The sequence below is a fragment of the Mustela putorius genome, unplaced genomic scaffold (genome assembly GCF_011764305.1).
Source record: "Mustela putorius furo isolate JIRA1106 unplaced genomic scaffold, ASM1176430v1.1 tig00003901_pilon_pilon_pilon, whole genome shotgun sequence".
Lineage (NCBI taxonomy): Eukaryota > Metazoa > Chordata > Mammalia > Carnivora > Mustelidae > Mustela > Mustela putorius.
In genome coordinates this window covers 9,258,802-9,279,311 of record NW_025422049.1, presented here as the reverse complement: position 1 = coordinate 9,279,311, position 20,510 = coordinate 9,258,802, and the positions used below count along the sequence as shown (strand labels likewise).

Here is a 20,510-nt window from a genome sequence, read left to right as displayed (position 1 = left end):
ATTGGCACTTTGCTCAGGTTCGATCTGTGTTGGGTGTGCTTGACTAGTGGAAACATCAGTATGGGTGCCTCAGCATTTCACTGCTGCTCGGAATTCTTGAGAGAAGATTATAGGGAGGGAAAAAATTTGCTCTACTCTCTTGGGTTCCACAGCAATGATTTTGCAGCTGAGATCCATGAATAACCTGACAAAAGACAGATTCACAGGAGAAACAGTTTACTATGTATGTGTGTATATAGACACACACACACACCCACACACACACACACACACACACACTATATGGAGGCCTTCATAGAAAACTTCTGAATGCAAAAAAAAAAAAAAAGAAAGAAAGAAAGAAAAATACTGAATGCCTAAAGAGGCAGTTAGACCCAGGGGTTTATATATAATTTTAATAAAGAATGGTAAGTTTGTTGAGAAGTGACCAGAAAAAGAGGGGCGGTAGGCATTAAGGGCAGTATATTGTGACCAGGTAAAAATATTGGGGGAAACTAATGGAGGATAATAATTACTTAGTACTATCTCCAGAGGCAAGATTATTTTCCCCTTCCTGGCAAGGAAGAGGTAAAGGGGATACACCTTCACAAAGAGAATTTCATGCCCTGCTTTCAGGTAGAAGTAGGAGGGCAAAGGACTTTTTCTTGTGTCTGCTTATTCTCAGTTGCCTTCAGCCCAAAATGATCTTTATGCAAAGGGAATATTTTGGGGTGACATAGTCTGGTCTCCTTCAAGATTATTAGGATCTAAAACTTGGATGAAAGGAGTCAACTATAAGGGGGTGAGGTAATTTTTGTGAAATTGTACATGTACAACATTTTATTTAAAAAATATGTATTGATGGGGCACCTGGGTGGCTCGGGGTCGTTAAGTGGCTGCTTTCAGCTCAGGTCCTGATCCCAGTGTCCTGGGATCCTTGCTCAGCGGGAGGCCTGCTTCTCCCTTTCCCACTCCCCCGCTTGTGTTCCCTCTCTCGTTGTGTCTCTGTCAAATAAATATAAAATCTTTAAAAGAAAAAAAAATATATATATATATATATATGTATCGCTGGGCACCTGGGTAGCTCAGTTGGTTAAGCCTCCCACTCTTGATTTTTGGTTCAGGTCATGATCTCAGGGTCATAAGATCAAGCCCCTCATCAGGCTCTGCACTCAGTGCAGAATTTACTTAAAAATTATCTCTCTCGGGGCACCTGGGTGGCTCAGTGGGTTAAGCCTCTGCCTTCGGCTCAGGTCATGATCCCAGGGTCCTGGGATCGAGCCCTGCATCGGGCTCTCTGCTCAGCAGGGAGCTTGCTTCCTCCTCTCTCTCTGCCTGTCTCTCTGCCTCCTTGTGATCTCTGTCTGTCAAATAAATAAATGATGTCTTAAAAAAAAATTATATCTCTCTTCCTCTGCCCACTCCCCACTTTCTCTTTAAAAAAAAAAATTGGCTGCTCCCATATTGGGGGCATAGATATTTACAATTGTTAGATCATCTTTGTGGATAGTCCCTTTAAGAATTATGTAGTGTCCTTCTGTACCTCTGACTACAGTCTTTAGTTTAAAATCCAATTTATCTGATATGAGAATCGCTACCTACCCCTGCCTTATTTTGAGGCCCATTGGCATGAAAGATGCTTCTCCATCCCTTCACTTTCAGCCTGGGTGTATCCTTAGGTTAGAAATGGGTCTCTTGTAGACAACATATGGATGGGTCCTGTCATTTTATCCAGTCTGCAACCCTGTGTCGTTTTATGGGCACATTTAGGCCATTCACATTGAGAGTGATTATTAATAGATACGTTTTTATTGACATCATATTACCTTTGAAGTCTTTACTGCCTAGAGCCATATATACTTTTAATGCCATTCTGATCAAAATTCCACTGGTATTTTTCAAAGAGCTGGAGCAAATAATCCTAAAATTTGTATGGAATTAGAAGAGACCCCAAATTGCTAAGGAAATGTTGAAAAACAAAACTGGGGGCATCACATTAACCTGATTTCAAGCTTTACTACAAATCTGTGATCACCAAGACAGCATGGTACTGGCATAAAAACAGACACACAGACCAGTGGAACAGAGTAGAGAGCCCAGATATGGACACTCAACTCTATGGTCAAATAATCTTCGACAAAGCAGGAAAAAATGTACAGTGGATAAAAGACCGTCTCTTCAATAAATGGTGCTGGGAAAATTGGACAGCTATATGTAGAAGAATGAAACTCAACCATTCTCTTACACCGAACACAAAGATAAACTCAAAATGGATAAAAGACCTCAACGTGAGACAAGAATCCATCAGAATCCTAGAGGAGAACATAGGCAGTAACCTCTTCGATATCAGCCACAGCAACTTCTTTCAAGATATGTCTCCAAAGGCAAAGAAAACAAAAGCGAAGATGAACTTTTGGGACTTCATCAAAATCAAAAGCTTCTGCACAGCAAAGGAAACAGTCAAGAAAACAAAGAGGCAACCCACTGAATGGGAGAAGATATTTGCAAATGACAGTACAGACAAAAGGTTGATATCCAAGATCTATAAAGAACTTCTCAAACTCAACACACACAAAATAGATAATCATGTCAAAAAATGGGCAGAAGACATGAACAGACACTTCTCTAATGAAGACATACAAATGGCTATCAGACACGTGAAAAAATGTTCATCATCACTAGCCATCAGGGAGATTCAAATTAAAACCACATTGAGATACCACCTTATACCTGTTTGAATGGCCAAAATTAGCAAGACAGGAAGCAACATGTGTTGGAGAGGATGCAGAGAAAGGGGAACCTTCTTACACTATTGGTGGGAATGCAAGTTGGTGCAGCCACTTTGGAAAACAGAGTGGAGATTCCTCAAGAAATTAAAAATAGAACTTCCCTATGACCCTGCAGTTGCACTCCTGGGTATTTACCCCAAAGATACAGATGTAGAGAAAAGAAGGGCCATCTGTACCCCAGTGTTTATAGCAGCAATGGCCACGGTCGCCAAACTGTGGAAAGAACCAAGATGCCCTTCAACGGACGAATGGATAAGGAAGATGTGGTCCATATACACTATGGAGTATTATGCCTCCATCGGAAAGGATGAATATCTAACTTTTGTAGCAACATGGACGGGACTGGAAGAGATTATGCTGAGTGAAATAAGTCAAGCAGAGAGAGTCAATTATCACATGGTTTCACTTATTTGTGGAGCATAACAAATAACACGGAGGACATAGGGAGATGGGGAGGAGAGGGGAGTTGAGGGAAATTGGAGGGGGAGATGAACCATGAGAGACTATGGACTCTGAAAAACAATCTGAGTGTTTTGCAGGGGCAGGGGGTGGGAGGTTGGGGGAGCCAGGTGGTAGGTATTGTGGAGGGCACGGATTGCATGGAGCACTGGGTGTGGTGCGTAAACAATGAATTCTGTTATGCTGAAAATAAATTTAAGAAAGAAGAAGAAGAAGAAGAAGAAGAAAGTCACGGAGGTGTAGAAGGGGGAACAATGTGTAAGCCATAACAGGGATTGTGGCTTTTACTCTGAGAGAGATGGAAGCCAGTGGAGGGTCTTTGAACAGAGAATGACAAAATTTAACATATTTTAAATAGTGAGAATAGATAATTAGAAACTAAGAAATGTCTTATTTATTTTTTTTATCTCAAATAACTAGCACAGTATCTGGTATATAGTCAGTGTTAATAAATATCAAAAGGCTTAAAAGTTTTCATAGCAGTCCATCTTTAAAATGACGTTTTTAGATAACCAGGATACTTTAATTTGGATTAGATATTAGATGATATAAATGGTATTTTTTAGGTGTGATACTAGTATAGTAGTTATATTTGAAAGAGGGCTTATTAGTTAGAAATACATAAAGAATATTTACTGATAAAATCAATAGTATTTAGATCTTGCTTTCAGTGTTCCAGCAAAAATAAGCAAATATGTAAAAGTGGGAGGACTGATAAAACAAGATGAGTAAAATACTGATAACCATTAAAGCAAGTGACGGATGTATGGGATTCGTTCTACTATTACATCATTCTACTTCTGTGTATATTTGAAATGGCCATAATAAAGTTGTATATATGTTTATATAGAGACATAAACATATATTTATCTTTCTAGATACAGATACCTGTTTATAGAGATGTATATGTATAGATAAAACACATAACATTTTACTTGGTGATTATACCTTTAATAATTCTACCTTTAAAAATCTATCATAAAGAAATAATCAGATGGGGGTACCTGACTGGCTCAGTCAGTAGAGCAAGGGACACTTGACCTCAGGATCCTGAATTGAAGCCCCACCTTATGTGTAGAACTTCCTTTTAAAAGAAAAGAGGAGGGGTGCCCGGGTGCCTCAGTTGGTTAAGTGGCTGCCTTTAGCTCAGGTGGTGATCCCAGGGTCCTGGGATCCAGCCCCCCCACCACTTCCTTCCTCAGCGGGTAGTCTTGTTCTCCTTCTCTCACTGCCCCTCCCCCCACTCGTGGGCATGCTGTCTCTCAAATAAATAAATAAAATCTTTTAGAAAAAAACCATCAGATAGGCTCGGATGTAAATAAAAAGATTTTCATCTTAGTGTTCTAAAAATAGCTAAAATTTAGAGGGACGCCTGGGTGGCTCAGTGGGCTAAAAATAGCTAAAATTTAAACAACTACATTTTTAACAGCTGGAAAATAAAAACTGGTGTTTTTGTTAAAGTAGAATACTCTGCAGTCCTTAGGTTGTTTTCAAAGACTAATGACTTTAAAAATATTCAAAATAAAATGTTAAGTGAAAAAAAAACAGAATGAAAAAGTGAAAAAAGCAGAATGAAAAATTGAATTATCCCAGTTTTTATTAAGCATATCTAAATACTTTGTAGATTAAAATTTCAAAGAAATACACTAAATTTGGGGCATCTGGCTGGCTCAGTCAGTAGAACATGTGACTCTGGATCTCAGGGTTGTGAGTTTAAGCCCCACATTGGGTGTAGAGAGTACTAAAAAACAATCTTTGGGAAAGAAAAGAAATATACTAAATTATTACTAGTATCAACTCTAGGTGCTCAAATTACTAGTATCAAATCTAGGTGGATTTTAGGTCTTCTTTTTTTCTTTTACTCTTTATACTTCTCTGTACTTCTAAGATTTTCGTTATTTTTAAGATTTTACTTATTTATATGACAGAGAAAGAGATAGAGGGAAGGCACAAGCAGTGGGAGCTGCAGGCCTAGATCCCAGGACCCTGGGATCATGACCTGAGCCAAAGGCAGATGCCTACTGACTGAGCCACCCAGGCACCCCTAAAATTTTCTTTAGTAAGCATACCTGCTTTTATTAAAACAGATAACAGAAGATACTGTCAAAGTCTCAAGCTCAAAACCTTTTGACCATAATACCCTTTATATTAAGATAAATAAATAATAAAATAGACATAAAGATTCATGTTACAGGATGTTCACTGAATTGCTATTTATGCTAGCAAGAAACTTGGAAATATCTAAATGACCAGTCAGTTGGAAAATGGTTAAATTATGGCACTTTGATGTGCAGCTAGTAAATGTTTTCAGAGAGTGAAGTACTGAAAATACTCATGGTATAGTAGGAAGATACTGAATCGTGTGTGATTTAAATTAATGTTTTTTAAAAAATGAAAGATGAAGGCAGTCATCATGTTAGCAAAATGTTGTTTTAATTTTTGTTTTATTACTTCCTGTGCTTTCTGAATTATCTACACTGGCCATGTATTTATAATCAAAAATGTAATTAAGTATTTTGAAACAAAATACAGAGTACAAGGAGAAGAACATTGGATGTTTGAGGAGAAAAATAAGATCTGGAATCACTGCTAGAGGAATAATGCTGAGGACTTAATGAAATGTAAATGATTATTAAACAAAAAGTTGGACTTTATGTAATGGGTCAAGCCTGTTTAGTTTTATGTGTTCCAGCTGTGCTCACCAGGCTGGCAGCACAAGGAGAGGCCGGAGCCTAGTCCTCTAGGATTAGGAGTGCTTGGCAAAAGGTCAGGGCACCATTGTAGCTGCTGTACCTCCACAGTGGTATGAAGATGCTTTTCTACACTGTCAAGTTCTAGGCAAACAGTAATGGTAGTTCTCGTCTGTCCCTCGGCTCCAGGCCTAGTTGCAGCCCTCCTTATTCTTACTCACACTTACTGACTGCTCTTTCTGCCTCCACGCTTCCTCCCTACCATCTTTTACCTTCCTGCTTAGCTTTCTCTTTCTAAAGCACCAGTCACGTCGTGTTATTCTCTTTTCAGAAGGCTGTGCTGGCTCTCCATCTCCTTAGAATATCTGAGCTTTTAAGCCACAAATGCGAGGCTCATTAGGATCTGGTCCCAAAGTACCTTTCCCGCCTGATCCTCTGCTGTATATCTCCGTACACCTTTTTCCTGGGCCGCACCATCCTACCTGTCCTTCCCTAAGTAAGCAAGGCTTGTTAGCTGACAACTCCGTATTTTTGCTCTTGCTACATCCTCTGGAACATTTGAGGGACAGTCTTTGAACTTACAGTTGTTATTTCTGCTTTGGTTCTGCCGTTTACAGATGGCTGTGTGAGCTTTAATATGTTATTTTGATCTCTTTGAGCATCAGGTGTTTTTCTTAATTTCTTCATCTTCATAATGTTACTACCTACCTGACCGAGTTGTTAGGAATTCACTCAGGTAATGAATACAAACGCATGTTGTAAGCTAAATGCACACACATATGGCATTATTTTCTACCTACTTCTGTCAGGATGCTTTTGACTTCAAATAACAGAAATCCAACTGAAAATGGCTTAAACAATGAGGAAGCAAGTCTGGAGGTAAGGCAGTTCCAAGGTTGGTTCATGCAGCAGCTCAGTAGTGTCATCAGGGACACAGGGTCCTGCCATCGTCCTGCTCTGCTCTTCTTTGTTATTCTTAGGTTTGTTCCCCTCATGGTAGTAAGATGGCAGCTACAGTGTTAGGTGTCACACAGATGGCTATGTTCAGAAGAAGGAGAGAATATCCCTTTAGTATGCCCCTTAGGAAATCTTTCTGGAAGCTTCTCCCCTGTCTCCACCCACCCTTTTCCCCCTATAAACTTTCCATCATGTCTGATTGAAAAAAACTGCCGCACATGCCCATGCCTAAACCAGTCATTGCTGGGAAAGGGAATGAGCTCATCTTAATTAGCTCAGACCAATCATGACTCACCCCCTTGTGCTGGCTCCCATCTCTCCAAAAGGAACCAATGCTCAGAAAAGGACAAAGTAGGGGCTGTGTTAGGGAGGGAAAGATTGCGATAGCACAGGCTTCAGGGATGATCCTGGTTTGTGGGAACAGGGAGGTAAATGAGTGATAAGTAGTAGATTCATCGTAAAGGGGAGTTTGTTTCTGGTCGATCAAGATTTTGGCCAGGCAGCAAATGATGAGAGGACAGACGGGGTGGGAAGAGTGTGAAGTTTTTGCTTTTCTAGTTTTAACATTTGTCTTTATATCTAAATAGGTGTGCAGTGGAGCTGATGAAGACCCTGACGATAAAAACGCACCGTTTCGGCAGCGGCCATTTTGCAAATATAAAGGACATACCGCTGATCTCCTTGATCTTTCCTGGTCTAAAGTACGAAATTCTTACTTGGAGAGTGTATTAATTCTACATAACTAGGACTTCAGGATAAAAACAGATGTTTTGTTTTTCAAGTGTTTTGTTATGTATACTACATGGGAGTTACCTACAAAGTAATCGGTTAAAAGAGGAGAAACATTCAATTAGGCTAATACAGTGTTTATATTAAGGGTTTCTGTCTGGATCTGTCTTTATACCTGTATTTTTGGCTTCTTTAGAAACTAATTTTGTTTGCAAAGCCGCTGTTCTTACAAAATGAATATATGATTTCAGCTACAGTGCTGAAGTCAGATCTATCTAATCAAGACTGCTTTGGTTAATCTGCTATATTTATTAAATCATTAAGTTTAACAATATATGATTCTTTGATAAGTCATCACTTTATGTGTTTTTTCCCTTAGAGCAAAATTATTTCAGAAGTAGAGGGCCTGTTTTGCCACTGAACAAATATCTTAGCAGTTTTGCAAAAATTTAAAGAGATACTTTAAATTTTATTTAAGGCATTTGAAGCATGAAGCAGTGTTTGGAATTCCATCTCCTACCCAGCTCCCCTCCAGCATCCCTCAGTTAGTTTCCTAGAGTTAAGATGTCTCTCTTTCTCAGACTGATGTAGTTCACTTAGCATAATACCCTCTAGTTCCATTCACATCGCTGCAAATGGTAAGGTTTCATTCTTTTTAATGGCTGAGTAATATTGTACCAGAATTCTTTTTTTTTTTAAGATTTTATTTATTTATTTGACAGACAGAGATCACAAGTAGGCAGAGAGGCAGGCAGAGAGAGAGGAGGAAGCAGGCTCCCTGCTGAGCAGGGAGCCTGATGCGGGGCTTGATCCCAGGATTCTGGGATCATGACCTGAGCCGAAGGCAGAGGCTTTAACCCACTGAGCCACCCAGGTGCCCCTTGTACCAGAATTCTATTTTTTGGTTGTATAATACACTATCTATTTATTTTTATTTTTTTAAAGATTTTATTTATTTGACAGATCACAAGTAGGCGGGGCGGGGTGGGGGGGAGCAGGCTCCCTGCTGAGCAGAGCCCAATGCAGGGCTTGATCTCAGAACCCTGAGATCATCACCTGAGCTAAAGGCAGAAGCTTAACCTGAGCCACCCAGGCACCCTTACACTATCTATTTAAAAACAAGTAGGGGGGAACCTGTGTCACTCAGTTAAACATCAGACTCTTGATTTCTGAGAGTCTGCTTAAGGATTCTTTCTGTCTTCCTCTGCTCCTCCCCTCCATGTACGCAGGCAGCACATGTGCGCATGCTCTCTCTCTCATTAATTAATTAAATAAAAACAGGTATACCACATAAAACATACACTTTTACAGCTAGCCCCAAATATCATATATTTATCAGTGCAGTAACATATCCAAATTGATATTTGCGCTTAGATTTTAACATCTCTTTGCCTCAATGTTCTCATTTGGGAAGGAGGATAATGATATACCTAGTTCATAGTATAGTGTTAACAATTTTTAGTACATTACAGGTACTCAATAAATGTCATCATTGCTTTGATTTGTTTAGCACCTTTAGGAATACCAGAGAATACTAGGGTCTCTTTGTGTTGCCTCATTCAGTATAACACATAGGTCTTAAATTATGCCAAAAAGTTAAAGAACTTCTGCCAACTGGAAACTTTTGACAGATGGATGTTTGGTTCCTGGGTGATGGGCCATCAGCATGACTAAAGCAGTTACACTCCCCTCTTGTAGCTTCTAGAAAATTCTATGATCTATTCTGAGATGTTTGACGATTTCTCTTCTCTCATTTTCTTGCCTTGGGTGTGACAGGTGCACAATAACTTTTCATTTCCATGCTGCATTATAGGGTAATCTTTTTGAAGGCATTTTAAGTGGCAGTTAGGGAATTCTTGTGAGTTAAAATTCACCAGTGTTGCCAATGTCAGAATAGCTAAAGTGACAATCATGTGAATGGATGTCTTATATTCATAGCCTGGTTTCACTATATGGGGATTATAAAAACTAAGGCACACCTTAGTCGTCTTGGTGCTTAGCAGATTTGTTTTAACATAGATCGTTAGGATAATCCTAATTTTAGAACAGGTCATATAAAAAAAGTCTTAGAACCAAAGGAGTATGGCATGTAATGGGGAGAAAAATGGGATCTTCCAAGTGAATTGGATAATCTTTTGTTCTTTCTAATGCTAGGTATAACAATAATAATAACAAAACTGTTGAGATACATAGAACTGAAAGTTTGCTTTTATTGTGCATGTCGTGTTTTCTTAGGGTGATAAAATGATCAATGTCAATTTCTCACTAGAACTACTTCCTGCTTTCTTCTTCGATGGATAAAACGGTCAGGTTATGGCACATTTCCAGAAGAGAATGCCTTTGCTGTTTCCAACATATAGATTTTGTCACTGCCATAGCTTTCCATCCAAGAGTAAGTAATTTTTTAAAAATTTTATCTATTTATTTGACAGAGAGAGAGATCACAAGTAGGCAGAGGCAGGCAGAGAGAGGGGGAAGCAGGCTCCCCACTGAGCAGACAGCCCAATGTGGGGCTCGATCCCAGGACCCTGAGATCATGACCTGAGCTGAAGGCAGCGGCTTTAATCCACTGAGCCACCCAGGTGCCCCAGAATTGTTTTTATATATTTTTTATTAGACCATAAGGAAGGTGAGGGAACCTGGTTTCTCTGGAGGGCTGTTGAACTATAGGAAAAAAATTATTAACAGCCACATAGTTAAGAATAACTTAATTTAGTCTTTCTCTTTCTTTCCTTCTTTCCTCCCACCTCCCTTCCTCCCTTCCTCATTTTTTTATTTTAGAGTAGGTTCCACACCCAGCATGGAGCCCAGTATGGGGCTTTAGCTCACAACCCAGAGATGAAGACCTGAGCTGAGATCAAGAATTGGACTCTTAACTGAGCCACCCAGGCAGCCTCTTTTTTTTTTTTTTTTCCGGTTAAGATTTATTTATTTTGAGAGAGAGAGAGCGACACCAGCATATGAGGTGGGGTGGGGAGGGAGGGGAGGGAAAGAGGGAGGAAGATTCTCCAGCAGACTCCCTTCTGACCACAGAGCCCGACAATATGCGGCTCAATCTCACAACCCTGAGACTGTGACCTGAGCCAAAACCAGGAGTCAGATTGATGCTCAACCACCTGAGACCCCAGGCGCCCATTAAGCATCTGACTCTTGATCTCAGCTCAGGTCTTGAACTCCAGGTTGTGAGTTTAAGCCCCACCTTGGGTTACAAGCAGTGTAGAAAATCCCTCACAGTCTTTCCTCTGAAAAGGAAGTATTTCATATGATTTCAACCAAAGGAGGAAAATTCATCTTGGGATTGCTGACTTTATTATGTTCTTATAGGATAAAGCCACCAAATGAGTAAGGCTAAATTAATTTTCACTCTTTACAACTAGAAGCACAAGGGAAGGCTGGTGCCGGTGCTGCTCCACTAGCTGGGCTGAGATAAGTGGAGGACTTGAGCTGACCTGACTTACCCTCCCCCATGTTGATGTAATCCTATTTCTGTTCACATCCCCATCTCTGTATGTTTAACACCCAATATCATGTTAATGCAGCATTTTATTTACACTCACATTTCTTCTTCTTTTTCCCCAAATTAAGAGAGAAGAATGACTTTTTTCCCCTTTCAGTATCATTTCCCTCCCAGGGCAGGCTTATAATATAGACCCTTAGAAGACTTTGGTTTAGAAGTTGGCAAATTAAAAATGCTTAATCTTTGCGGATACCTTATCAGTTTGGACCATCAAGCTTTTTGAGGCGTCTTTCTGAATAACACCCCCATCCTGTCAGCCAAGGATGCAGCAAAAGAATGGCTTTGCTCCTGTCAGCAACTGTGAACAAAATCCTTCCCTCACCTCTATTTTAACTAATATGTCAGGGTGGAAAGGGAGAGGTATTAGTTGTGATAGTTACCTATGTAGTACTTTACTATTAAGGTTCTTGTTTAGTCATTTCTAATAGTTGTTTTTAGTGAATAAAATAATGCTTGCTTGGGGGTGCCTGGCTAGCTCAATCCATAGAGCATGTGACTCTTGATCTCCTTGGGGTTGTCAGTTCAGGCCCCACATTGGGTATAGAGATTACTTAAAAATAAAATCTGGAAAAAAATACTTAAAGATTAGTATTTTATAAATGGGATCTAAATATTTTTAAAGCATTAATTCTAACAGGCTTTATGTTTTGACTTGCTAATTAATTTTTCTTGATCTGGTAAAATGAGAGCCTTTCTCTTTTGCAACATTTTTAGGATGACAGGTATTTTCTAAGTGGATCATTGGATGGAAAGCTCCGCCTCTGGAACATACCTGACAAAAAAGTCGCTTTGTGGAATGAAGTAGATGGTCAAACAAAATTGATCACAGCTGCAAATTTCTGTCAGAATGGCAAATACGCGGTGATTGGGACATATGATGGCAGATGTATTTTCTATGATACAGAGGTAAAGGATTATGTTGTGTAAATTGCATGATGGAATACTTAGCAGTTTCGTATAAGTTGGTATATCCTCTCTGGGCATATAAATTGGGGTGAACAATACTCGGCCTCTCTGTAGGTTGTATCAGATGATCTTTGAGGTTCCTTCTAATCTTCGTATTTTAAATTTGTGTTTTCTTTTCAGCATTTGAAATACCACACACAAATACATGTCCGGTCTACCAGAGGACGCAATAAAGTTGGAAGAAAAATTACTGGCATTGAACCTCTACCTGGAGAAAATAAGGTACTAAGTATTCAAAACCATCTCTCCTCACACTGTATATAGACTCCTGAAAATTCTTACTGTCTTGGCTTAAGAATGTATTTTCTGTCATGTGGAATATAGGTTTTTCTAGTTTTGAGGTATATTCTCTCTGTATATGTGTATGTAATATCCTTTTTGGTTATACCTTAACTTAGATTAAAAGATGGCATTTTTAATTTTTCCTTTGATTTATTTTTAGATACTGGTAACCTCAAATGACTCCAGAATCAGACTATATGATCTTAGAGATTTGTCACTGTCCATGAAGTATAAGGGTTATGTCAACAGTAGCAGCCAGATCAAAGCAAGTTTCAGGTAAACTGGCAATGAGAAATTCCAAAAGAGATATTTCTCTTCTACTCCCATATTTTCTTTGATCTATGCCTTACACGTTTCTATGGTGTTTTTCCTTTCTTTGCACTTTTAAAACTGGCCACTCACCTTGTCACCCTGCAGTCCTAACCGTGTCCACCTGTTCAGTCTACAGAGTTGAGTTGCCCCTACTCTGCAGACAAAGAAACCGAGACTCAGAAAATGAAGTGATTTGTCTGAAGTCACTGGTAGTTGCAGAGCTGGGATTAGAAGACTCACTCCCAGCTCTGGAATTAGTGGTTTTGTACTTTTATGTCAGCTTTTCTAAGAGGAAGCTTACCTGCCACCCACCCATGGTCTTGATCCTTTTAGGTACTGAAGCTGATAAAGCATTTTAACACCCTGAAGTACGGCATCCTGTATTTATACCTTTACATCACGTTATTATTTGAACTCTTAATTGGGGGTCTGGAGGCGCTCCTGAAATTACTGCGTCTTCTTCCTCATAGCCCTCTTTCATTCAGCCCTTTCCTTAACAGTTTCCTTTCTTCTTGAATTACCCAGTAATTACCAAGAAATTTAGTTGGTGAAGTGTTCTGCTTCTCTCTTTCATCTCTTAAGTAGGCGTTTCTCTCGGTGTGGGCTAACAGGCAGCACAGTTATCTAGAGCTTTCGTGAAAATCCTTGTGCCTCTGGGCTCCATGTTAGACCTGCATGTTCAGAACCTCTCGAGTGAGACTAGGAGTCTGTATGTCAACAAGCTCTCCTGGGTGTTCGCTTGGGATTCTTAAAGTAGGAAGGGCTGATAGAAGGAAACCTAAAACATCCAAAACTGACTTCTTTTTCTTTCCCAAATTTAGCCATGATTTTAGTTACCTCGTCAGTGGCTCAGAAGATAAGTATGTTTATATCTGGAGTACTTACCATGACCTCAGCAAGTTTACTTCAGTCAGGAGAGACCGGAATGATTTTTGGGAAGGTATTAAGGGTAAGTAAATGCCCGCTCCTGTGTGTCCTCCAAATGAGTAAAGTTAAGATGGAGATGTATTAGGGGCACCTGGGTGGCTTAGTGGGTTAAAGCCTCTGCCTTCGGCTCCGGTCATGATCCCAGGGTCCTGGGATCGAGCCCTGCATCGGGCTCTCTGCTCTGCAGGGAACCTGCTTCCTCCTCTCTCTCTGCCTGCCTCTCTACCTACTTGTGATCTCTCTCTGTCAAATAAAGAAATAGGGCACCTGGGTGGCTCAATTGGTTGAGCGACTGCCTTCGGCTCAGGTCACGGTCCTGGAGTCCCAGGATTGAGTCCTACATCGGGCTCCCAGCTCCAAGGGGAGTCTGCCTCTCCCTCTGACCTTCTCGCCTCTCATGTTCTCTCTCACTGTCTCTCTCAAATAAATAAATAAAATCTTCTAAAAAAAAAGAAATAAATAAAAATATTTTTTTTAAAAAAAGATGGAGATGTCGGGGCGCCTGGGTGGCTCAGTGGGTTAAGCCGCTGCCTTCAGCTCAGGTCATGATCTCAGGGTCCTGGGATCGAGTCCCGCATGGGGCTCTCTGCTCAGCAGGGAGCCTGCTTCCTCCTCTCTCCTCTGCCTGCCTCTCTGCCTACTTGTGATCTCTCTCTGTCAAATAAATAAATAAAATCTTAAAAAAAAAAAAAAAAAAAAAAAAAAAAAAAAAGATGGAGATGTCTTACAAGTAAGTGTGAATAGGCATTACTTCAGAGACAGTCTGGCAGCCATAACTGCTTTTGCTTTGTATTTGGCTTTGTTTGACTTTTCTATACCAAGGCCGAACTTATACAGGCACACCTCATTTTAATTAAGCTGGGTACGTTGTTTTTGTACCTAATTCTGTTGCACATTAATTGACTGCAGCACAGGATAGATACAATTTTTATATATGCACTGGCAAACAGAAAAATTAGTTTGACTTGCTTAACTGCAATGTCCGCTTTTTTACAATGATCTGAAATAACCTGCAATATCTCTGAGGTATGCCTGTATGTGCTTTTTTTTTTAAGCACATATATTTGGGTTTTAAATAGTTCTTAATTACTTATGTGCTAATTTTAAACGATACTAGCTAATAACATATACTGTTTAAAAAACTACACTATTGTATTTTTTGCATATGATGCTTTCTGTCTGGATGTTTAGGATCAAGTTTATTAGTTATGCTGAAGTACATTTTTTTTCCCCAGCACATAATGCAGTTGTTACATCAGCCATCTTTGCTCCAAACCCAAGTTTGATGTTGTCTTTGGATATGCAATCCGAAAAAGCAGAAGGGAATGAAAAAGGTGAAGATGCTGAAGTTTTAGATACCATGCCCTCTGGTAGGTACTCATATTTTATTTGACCTACATTTTTTCTAGTCAGCACTTCCAGCTTCATTGACCTACGTTGGGTATTGTGAGGTTTTTGTGTGTATGAAGAAATATTTCTTGTTTATGACATAAGTGTGAGTTTCCCCTTCCAAACATTTCAGTAACCTTTTTGTTGCAAGTTTTACTTCATTTAGATTTACCTTTGAATTAAAAATGAAAATTTTGGAAGTTCTTTTTCTTTTTAAAGGTTGTTTTTTTTTTTAAGATTTTATTTATTTATTTGACAGAGAAATCACAAGTAAGCAGAGAGGCAGGCAGAGAGAGAGAGAGAGGGGAGGAAGCAGGCCCCCTGCTGAGCAGAGAGCCCGATGTGGGACTCGATCCCAGGACCCTGAGATCATGACCTGAGCCGAAGGTAGAGGCTTAACCCACTGAGCCACCCAGGCGCCCTATTTTTTTTTTTTTTTTGAAAGAGAGCACAAGCCAAGTGCTTGATTTCAGGACCCTAGGATCATGACCAGCTGAAGGTAGAACCACCCAGCTGCCCCCATCATTAATTATTTTTTTTTAAGATTTTATTTATTTTAGAGAGTGAGATCATGAGCAGCTGGGGAAGGATAGAGGGAGAAGCAGACTCCCCGCTGAGCAGGGAGCCCAGCGCAGGACTCAGTCCCATCATGACCTGAGCTGAAGGCAGATACTTAATTGACTGTGCCACCCAGACTCCCCAAAAGTTCATTATTTTTTTTTTATGGGCAGTTGTTCCCTTTGGAGAAGTACAAACAAGACATACAATACAAAATTTCTTTGTTGTCTGTCTCTTCTAGCAGACTCTCATTCTGAGGACAGAGACTTATATATGTCCTATATATTATTCTAATGCCATTGCCTACATATAGTTGGTCCTAATAAGTATGTGTTGAGCAAATGAATTAAACCAAATAAAAGTAGCGTCCTTTTTTACTTGCCACAAACTGATAGCTTTATAACTTCCCAGGTAGCTATTTACAAGCCTGTGATTTCTTGTGATTTGCAGCATATGTTTAGGGAAATAAGGAGTAATTCCAGTTATATAAAATGGTCAGATTAGAAAGTAAAAAGAAAACACCAAAAAGTTGTACCGAGTGTCAATTATATAAAAATGGTTCCCGTTAGGGGTGCCTGGGTGACTCAGTTGGTTGAGCGTCTGACTCTTGATTTTTCTTTTTTTTAAAGATTTTATTTATTTACTTGACAGAGAGAGATCACAAGCAGGCAGAGAGGCAGGCAGAGAGAGGAGGAAGCAGGCTCCCTGCCAAGCAGAGAGCCCGATGCGGGGCTCGATCCCAGGACTCTGAGATCATGACCTGAGCCGAAGGCAGCGGCTTAACCCACTGAGCCACCCAGGCGCCACCTGACTCTTGATTTTGGCTCAGGTCATGATCTCAGGGTCGTGAGATCAGCAGAGAGTCTGCTGGAGAGCCTCTCCCTCTCCCTCCCACCCAGCTCTCTCCCAAATTAAAAAAAAGAAGAAGAAGAAGAAGTCCCTGTTAGCCCTTAAGAGCGTGGTGAGACCATATAAATTTGGAAAACAAATGTATTGTTGAAATGAATTTCAGAATAGTTTATTAAATGTTCTTTTTCTTTCTAGAGACTATAGCTAGACTTTTTAGAGAGTTTTAAACCACAACAAAAGTTACAGTATACAAACGGCTCTTCTAAAAGTATTTGAATACTTTAGAGTTCACAAGTATTTTATTTCATTTAATCTCAAGTAATTTCCCTTGCGGTATTATTTATACTGTGCACTACACTAAATACACTATTTCTTCTGTCTGTGATAGCAAAGATGAACTTCGGTCTAGCACTTCCTTCAGTTACAAGATTTAGAAATATACCAGGTCAGCATTATTAAACCTTTACTAAATACCTGTTTGGCAATTTTTCTTTTTCTTTTTCTTTTTTTCTCAGAACCAGATCCAGTGTTCTCCTTTAACTCATCATTTGGGCTATTTTTTCCCTCCCAGTGATACCTTTTTATACTCTGTGCATCTCCCCTCCACATTTCACTGAAAATTCTAGCCTTTTTAAGGATTTTTTTTTTAAAGATTTTATTTATTCATTTGACAGAGATCACAAGTAGGCAGAAAGGCAGGCAGAGAGAGAGGGGGAAGCAGGTTCCTTGCTGAGCAGAGAGCCTGATGTGGGGCTCAATCCCAGGACCCTGGGACTATGAACTGAGCCAAAGGCAGAGGCTTTAACCCACTGAGCCACCCAGGCGCCCCTTAAGGATTTATTTTTTTAGAGAGAGTGTGAACTGGAGGGGAGAACCAGAGGGAGAGAGAGAATCCCAAGGAGTCTCCATACCCGAGTGCAGAGCTCTCACAGAAGTCTCACAGCCCTGATCTCATGATCTGAGCTGAAATCAAGAGTTGGATGCTTAACTGACTGAGCCATCCAGTTGCCTCTGAAAATTCTCATGATTAAAACAACTTGAAAGATGAAAAAGTCCTTTTTAAACATTTTTTTCAGAACTCCACCATATTAACAAGGTTCAGTTGACTTGCTGAGTCCTTTTTACAGAGGCACAACTTTTAATGAATTATACTCAGATTTGTGTTTGTGGTTTTGTACCCATCGAGGTAAAATGTAAAAAGAAAACTCTGAAAACTAGTATGAGATCATAAAATATATCTGATTGCCCTCTGTCTGACATAGTTGGCAATTTACGCTTCAGTTTTTCTTATGTATAAAGTCATGATAATCCCTAGTTTATAAGTTTATGATAAAAATTAAAGAGAATATATAAAGTGTCTAGCAAAATGCCTGCTGTGTAGGAGACGTCTTTATTGTTGTTGTATCTTACAGAGCATTTATCTGTACACTAGGAATTATATTCTTCTCCAGCCTTTCTCATCATCTCTTATCTCAAGTCCTTTGCTGCCTCCTACTGCCTAGCACAAGGTTGATATAGGCCAGAGAGTGGGAAGGAATGTTCACAGGCTTAGGATATGTTTTTAGCAGATCTAAATGAAGCCATTTTGTCTTAACCCATTCTGTACCCAAATTTCCAGTTAAAGTTTGGATTATTTTCTTCCTTACTAATCAGTCCTTCATAAATCTGTAGTTTTTACCCATGCATAATGGAATTGTGAATTTTGTTAAATGCTTTTTACTGGTAAATGTCAGAGGTAGGCATTTCGCCCTTCAGCATAGCTACATGGCTCTTCATACAAACCATGGAAGCAAGTTGCTGTCAGCATTCACAGAGGCATCATGTGTACTTCATTTCCTGGCAATTTCAGTATGTCTGCTGGACCATGAACCTTACTGTCCACCTCACTAGAGACCCCTGATAACAGCACACTTGGCCCAGCTGATGCCATTCTGCCTGCATTCCAGTCCTGGAGCTGAACGACATGCTATCCTCTTGCCGTGAAGTGAAGCACTGGACAGTTTAGAGGCCTAGGCTGCCTGGGAGTAAATCTAGGCATCCAGGCCCCAAGGGTCTGTAATCTCCCCAAGCCAGGGAAAGACTGGCTAAGGCACCGGAAGTGGAAGTGAGCCTCAGAGAGGAGGAGAGTACAGGAGAATGAAAGGATTACTGGAGCGAGCTGGAAAAGAGACTGGCACCTGGCTGGGTCGGTCAGGGGAATGTATGACTCTTAATCTTGGGGTTGTGAGTTTGAGCCCCACTTTGGGTGTAGAGATTACTACAAAAAAAAATCTTGGGGCACCTGGGTGGCTCAGTGGGTTAATAAGCCTCTGCCTTCGGCTCAGGTCATGATCCCAGGGTCCTGGGATCAAGCCCCATGTTGGGCTCTCTGCTCGGGGAGCCTGCTTCCTTCTTTCTCTGTTTCTGCCTGCCTCTCTGCCTATTTGTGATCTCTGTCTGTGAAATAAATAAAATCTTTAAAAAAAAATCTTGAGAGGAAAGACTGAAAACATGGGGAAAATGTGTGGGGTCACGGGCACGTGACACTTCAAACAGCAGACTTTATATTCAACTAAAAACTTTTTTTTATGCTTTTAAGGTATCATGAAGACAGATAATACAGAAGTTCTTCTTTCTGCTGACTTCACTGGAGCAATCAAAGTGTTTATTAACAAAAGGAAAAATGTATCTTAATTTGAAATGACATTTAAGATAAACATATCAGTAAGTTTCTGTATGTATCAGAACTGAAAAAGTATATTCTAGTGTTTCAGGCTAACATCCTTTTTTTTGTTGTTTAATTTTTATTGGAAGTTGTTCAAATATAATATATTTTTTGAGCGGCAGTGTTAATGACCTATAAACCCTGGACTGATAGACTAGACAGAAATGTGGCTAGAATAACATTGCCAAACATTAGGCTTTATGTTTTGTTATATTTGTGTTTTTGTTACATAATTGTGAACATGCGCAGGTTTCTGCATGAAAATATATTAATATATTAATCACATGTGTGTGCCTTTTGGTTACATGCACTAAATCTAACAGAGTTAAGTTATTTCAGTGGCCCTTTTGGCCTCTTATGGTGGGAGGGGAGGAGTCTTGTTTCTAGCTTATAAAGTTTCTTTTGCACAAAACTTCATTTTTCAGAAAAGTGGTATTGACTGAGTTACTGTTTTGAAAATGTTATACAGGTTTTCAATAGGTCAACAACCGTGTGTAAATGGTTTTTATAAACTTCTCAATTTGGGGACAAGATTTTTTTTGTGTGTGGTCTAAATTGTGGACTTAAGATTCTTTTCTATGTATGTATATATATAATTTTTCTTCCTTTCTCTTTATCTTCTTTTGTTTTTCTTTTTCTCATTCTTTTTTTTTTTTTTTTTTTTTTTTTGCTACACTGGAGCACAATGTTTCTATGTAAAAAATTCTTTTCATTCATTATCCATGAGCACCAGGCTTTGCTCACTTAAAAAAATTAAGCCGCATTAAGGAGTGAGTCTTCTTTTTTACAATAATGTAAAAATGAACTGTTTACATTTTTTTAAAGCATTGTAGTTTTAAAAATTAAGCTGTTTTGTTTTGTGTTGTTGAATTTGAAAGCCTTTGTAAATATTGATATAATGTACCAATGAAATAACATCTGGGGCAATGGAACCCTTATCATGTTGTTGATGGTTAGCATATGTTTCTGAAAATTAAATATGTATTATTAAAAGTTGGTCACCAAACACTTGTTAAATATGTGACTTTATTTTCAGATGACCTTGGGAAACTGAGGAATGTAAGAAAAGCAAAGTCTTACTTTATACTTTGATTTTTAACAAGCAGAAGACCAGATTTTGGACCCCTGACTTACAGTGCATTAACCCACATACCTTACAAAAAAATATTTTTCTAATTCTAAACTGTTAAGAGTTTACCTGTGTGCATATGTGTTCTTTATTGCATTTGTTTTTGGTATCTGCGTGAGAAGCTGGAAAGCCATGATCATATCCTTATTAATCAGCATGGTCTTGGAGTGTTCTGGATATTCTGTTTCATTTCATGTTGTTTGCCTTGGTTTCACCCCTGTGCTGCTTTTTTTTTTTTCCCTTCACTATTGCCAGTGCTATGCTCTCCCCCTTC

At 39.4% G+C, this 20,510-nt stretch overlaps 1 protein-coding gene across 4 annotated transcripts in view; it reads left to right on the top strand.

Annotated features, from left to right (window-relative positions):
• WDR44 (WD repeat domain 44) overlaps window positions 1-20,113 on the top strand; it is an 86,123-nt gene extending 66,010 nt beyond the window's left edge. For 2 of the 4 annotated variants that reach the window (XM_045068248.1, XM_045068247.1), the window contains 9 exons: window positions 7,462-7,575; window positions 9,873-9,995; window positions 11,835-12,026; window positions 12,207-12,308; window positions 12,529-12,644; window positions 13,502-13,629; window positions 14,843-14,977; window positions 16,792-16,848; window positions 18,982-20,113. In XM_045068248.1, coding sequence (XP_044924183.1) covers window positions 7,462-7,575; window positions 9,873-9,995; window positions 11,835-12,026; window positions 12,207-12,308; window positions 12,529-12,644; window positions 13,502-13,629; window positions 14,843-14,977; window positions 16,792-16,848; window positions 18,982-19,076 — 1,062 coding nt within the window. In that variant the 3' untranslated portion in view covers window positions 19,077-20,113. The remainder of the gene's footprint in view (window positions 1-7,461; window positions 7,576-9,872; window positions 9,996-11,834; window positions 12,027-12,206; window positions 12,309-12,528; window positions 12,645-13,501; window positions 13,630-14,842; window positions 14,978-16,791; window positions 16,849-18,981) is intronic. The other 2 variants (XM_004762101.3, XM_013061241.2) reach the window with 1 other exon arrangement.
• Window positions 20,114-20,510: the final 397 nt, after the last annotated feature.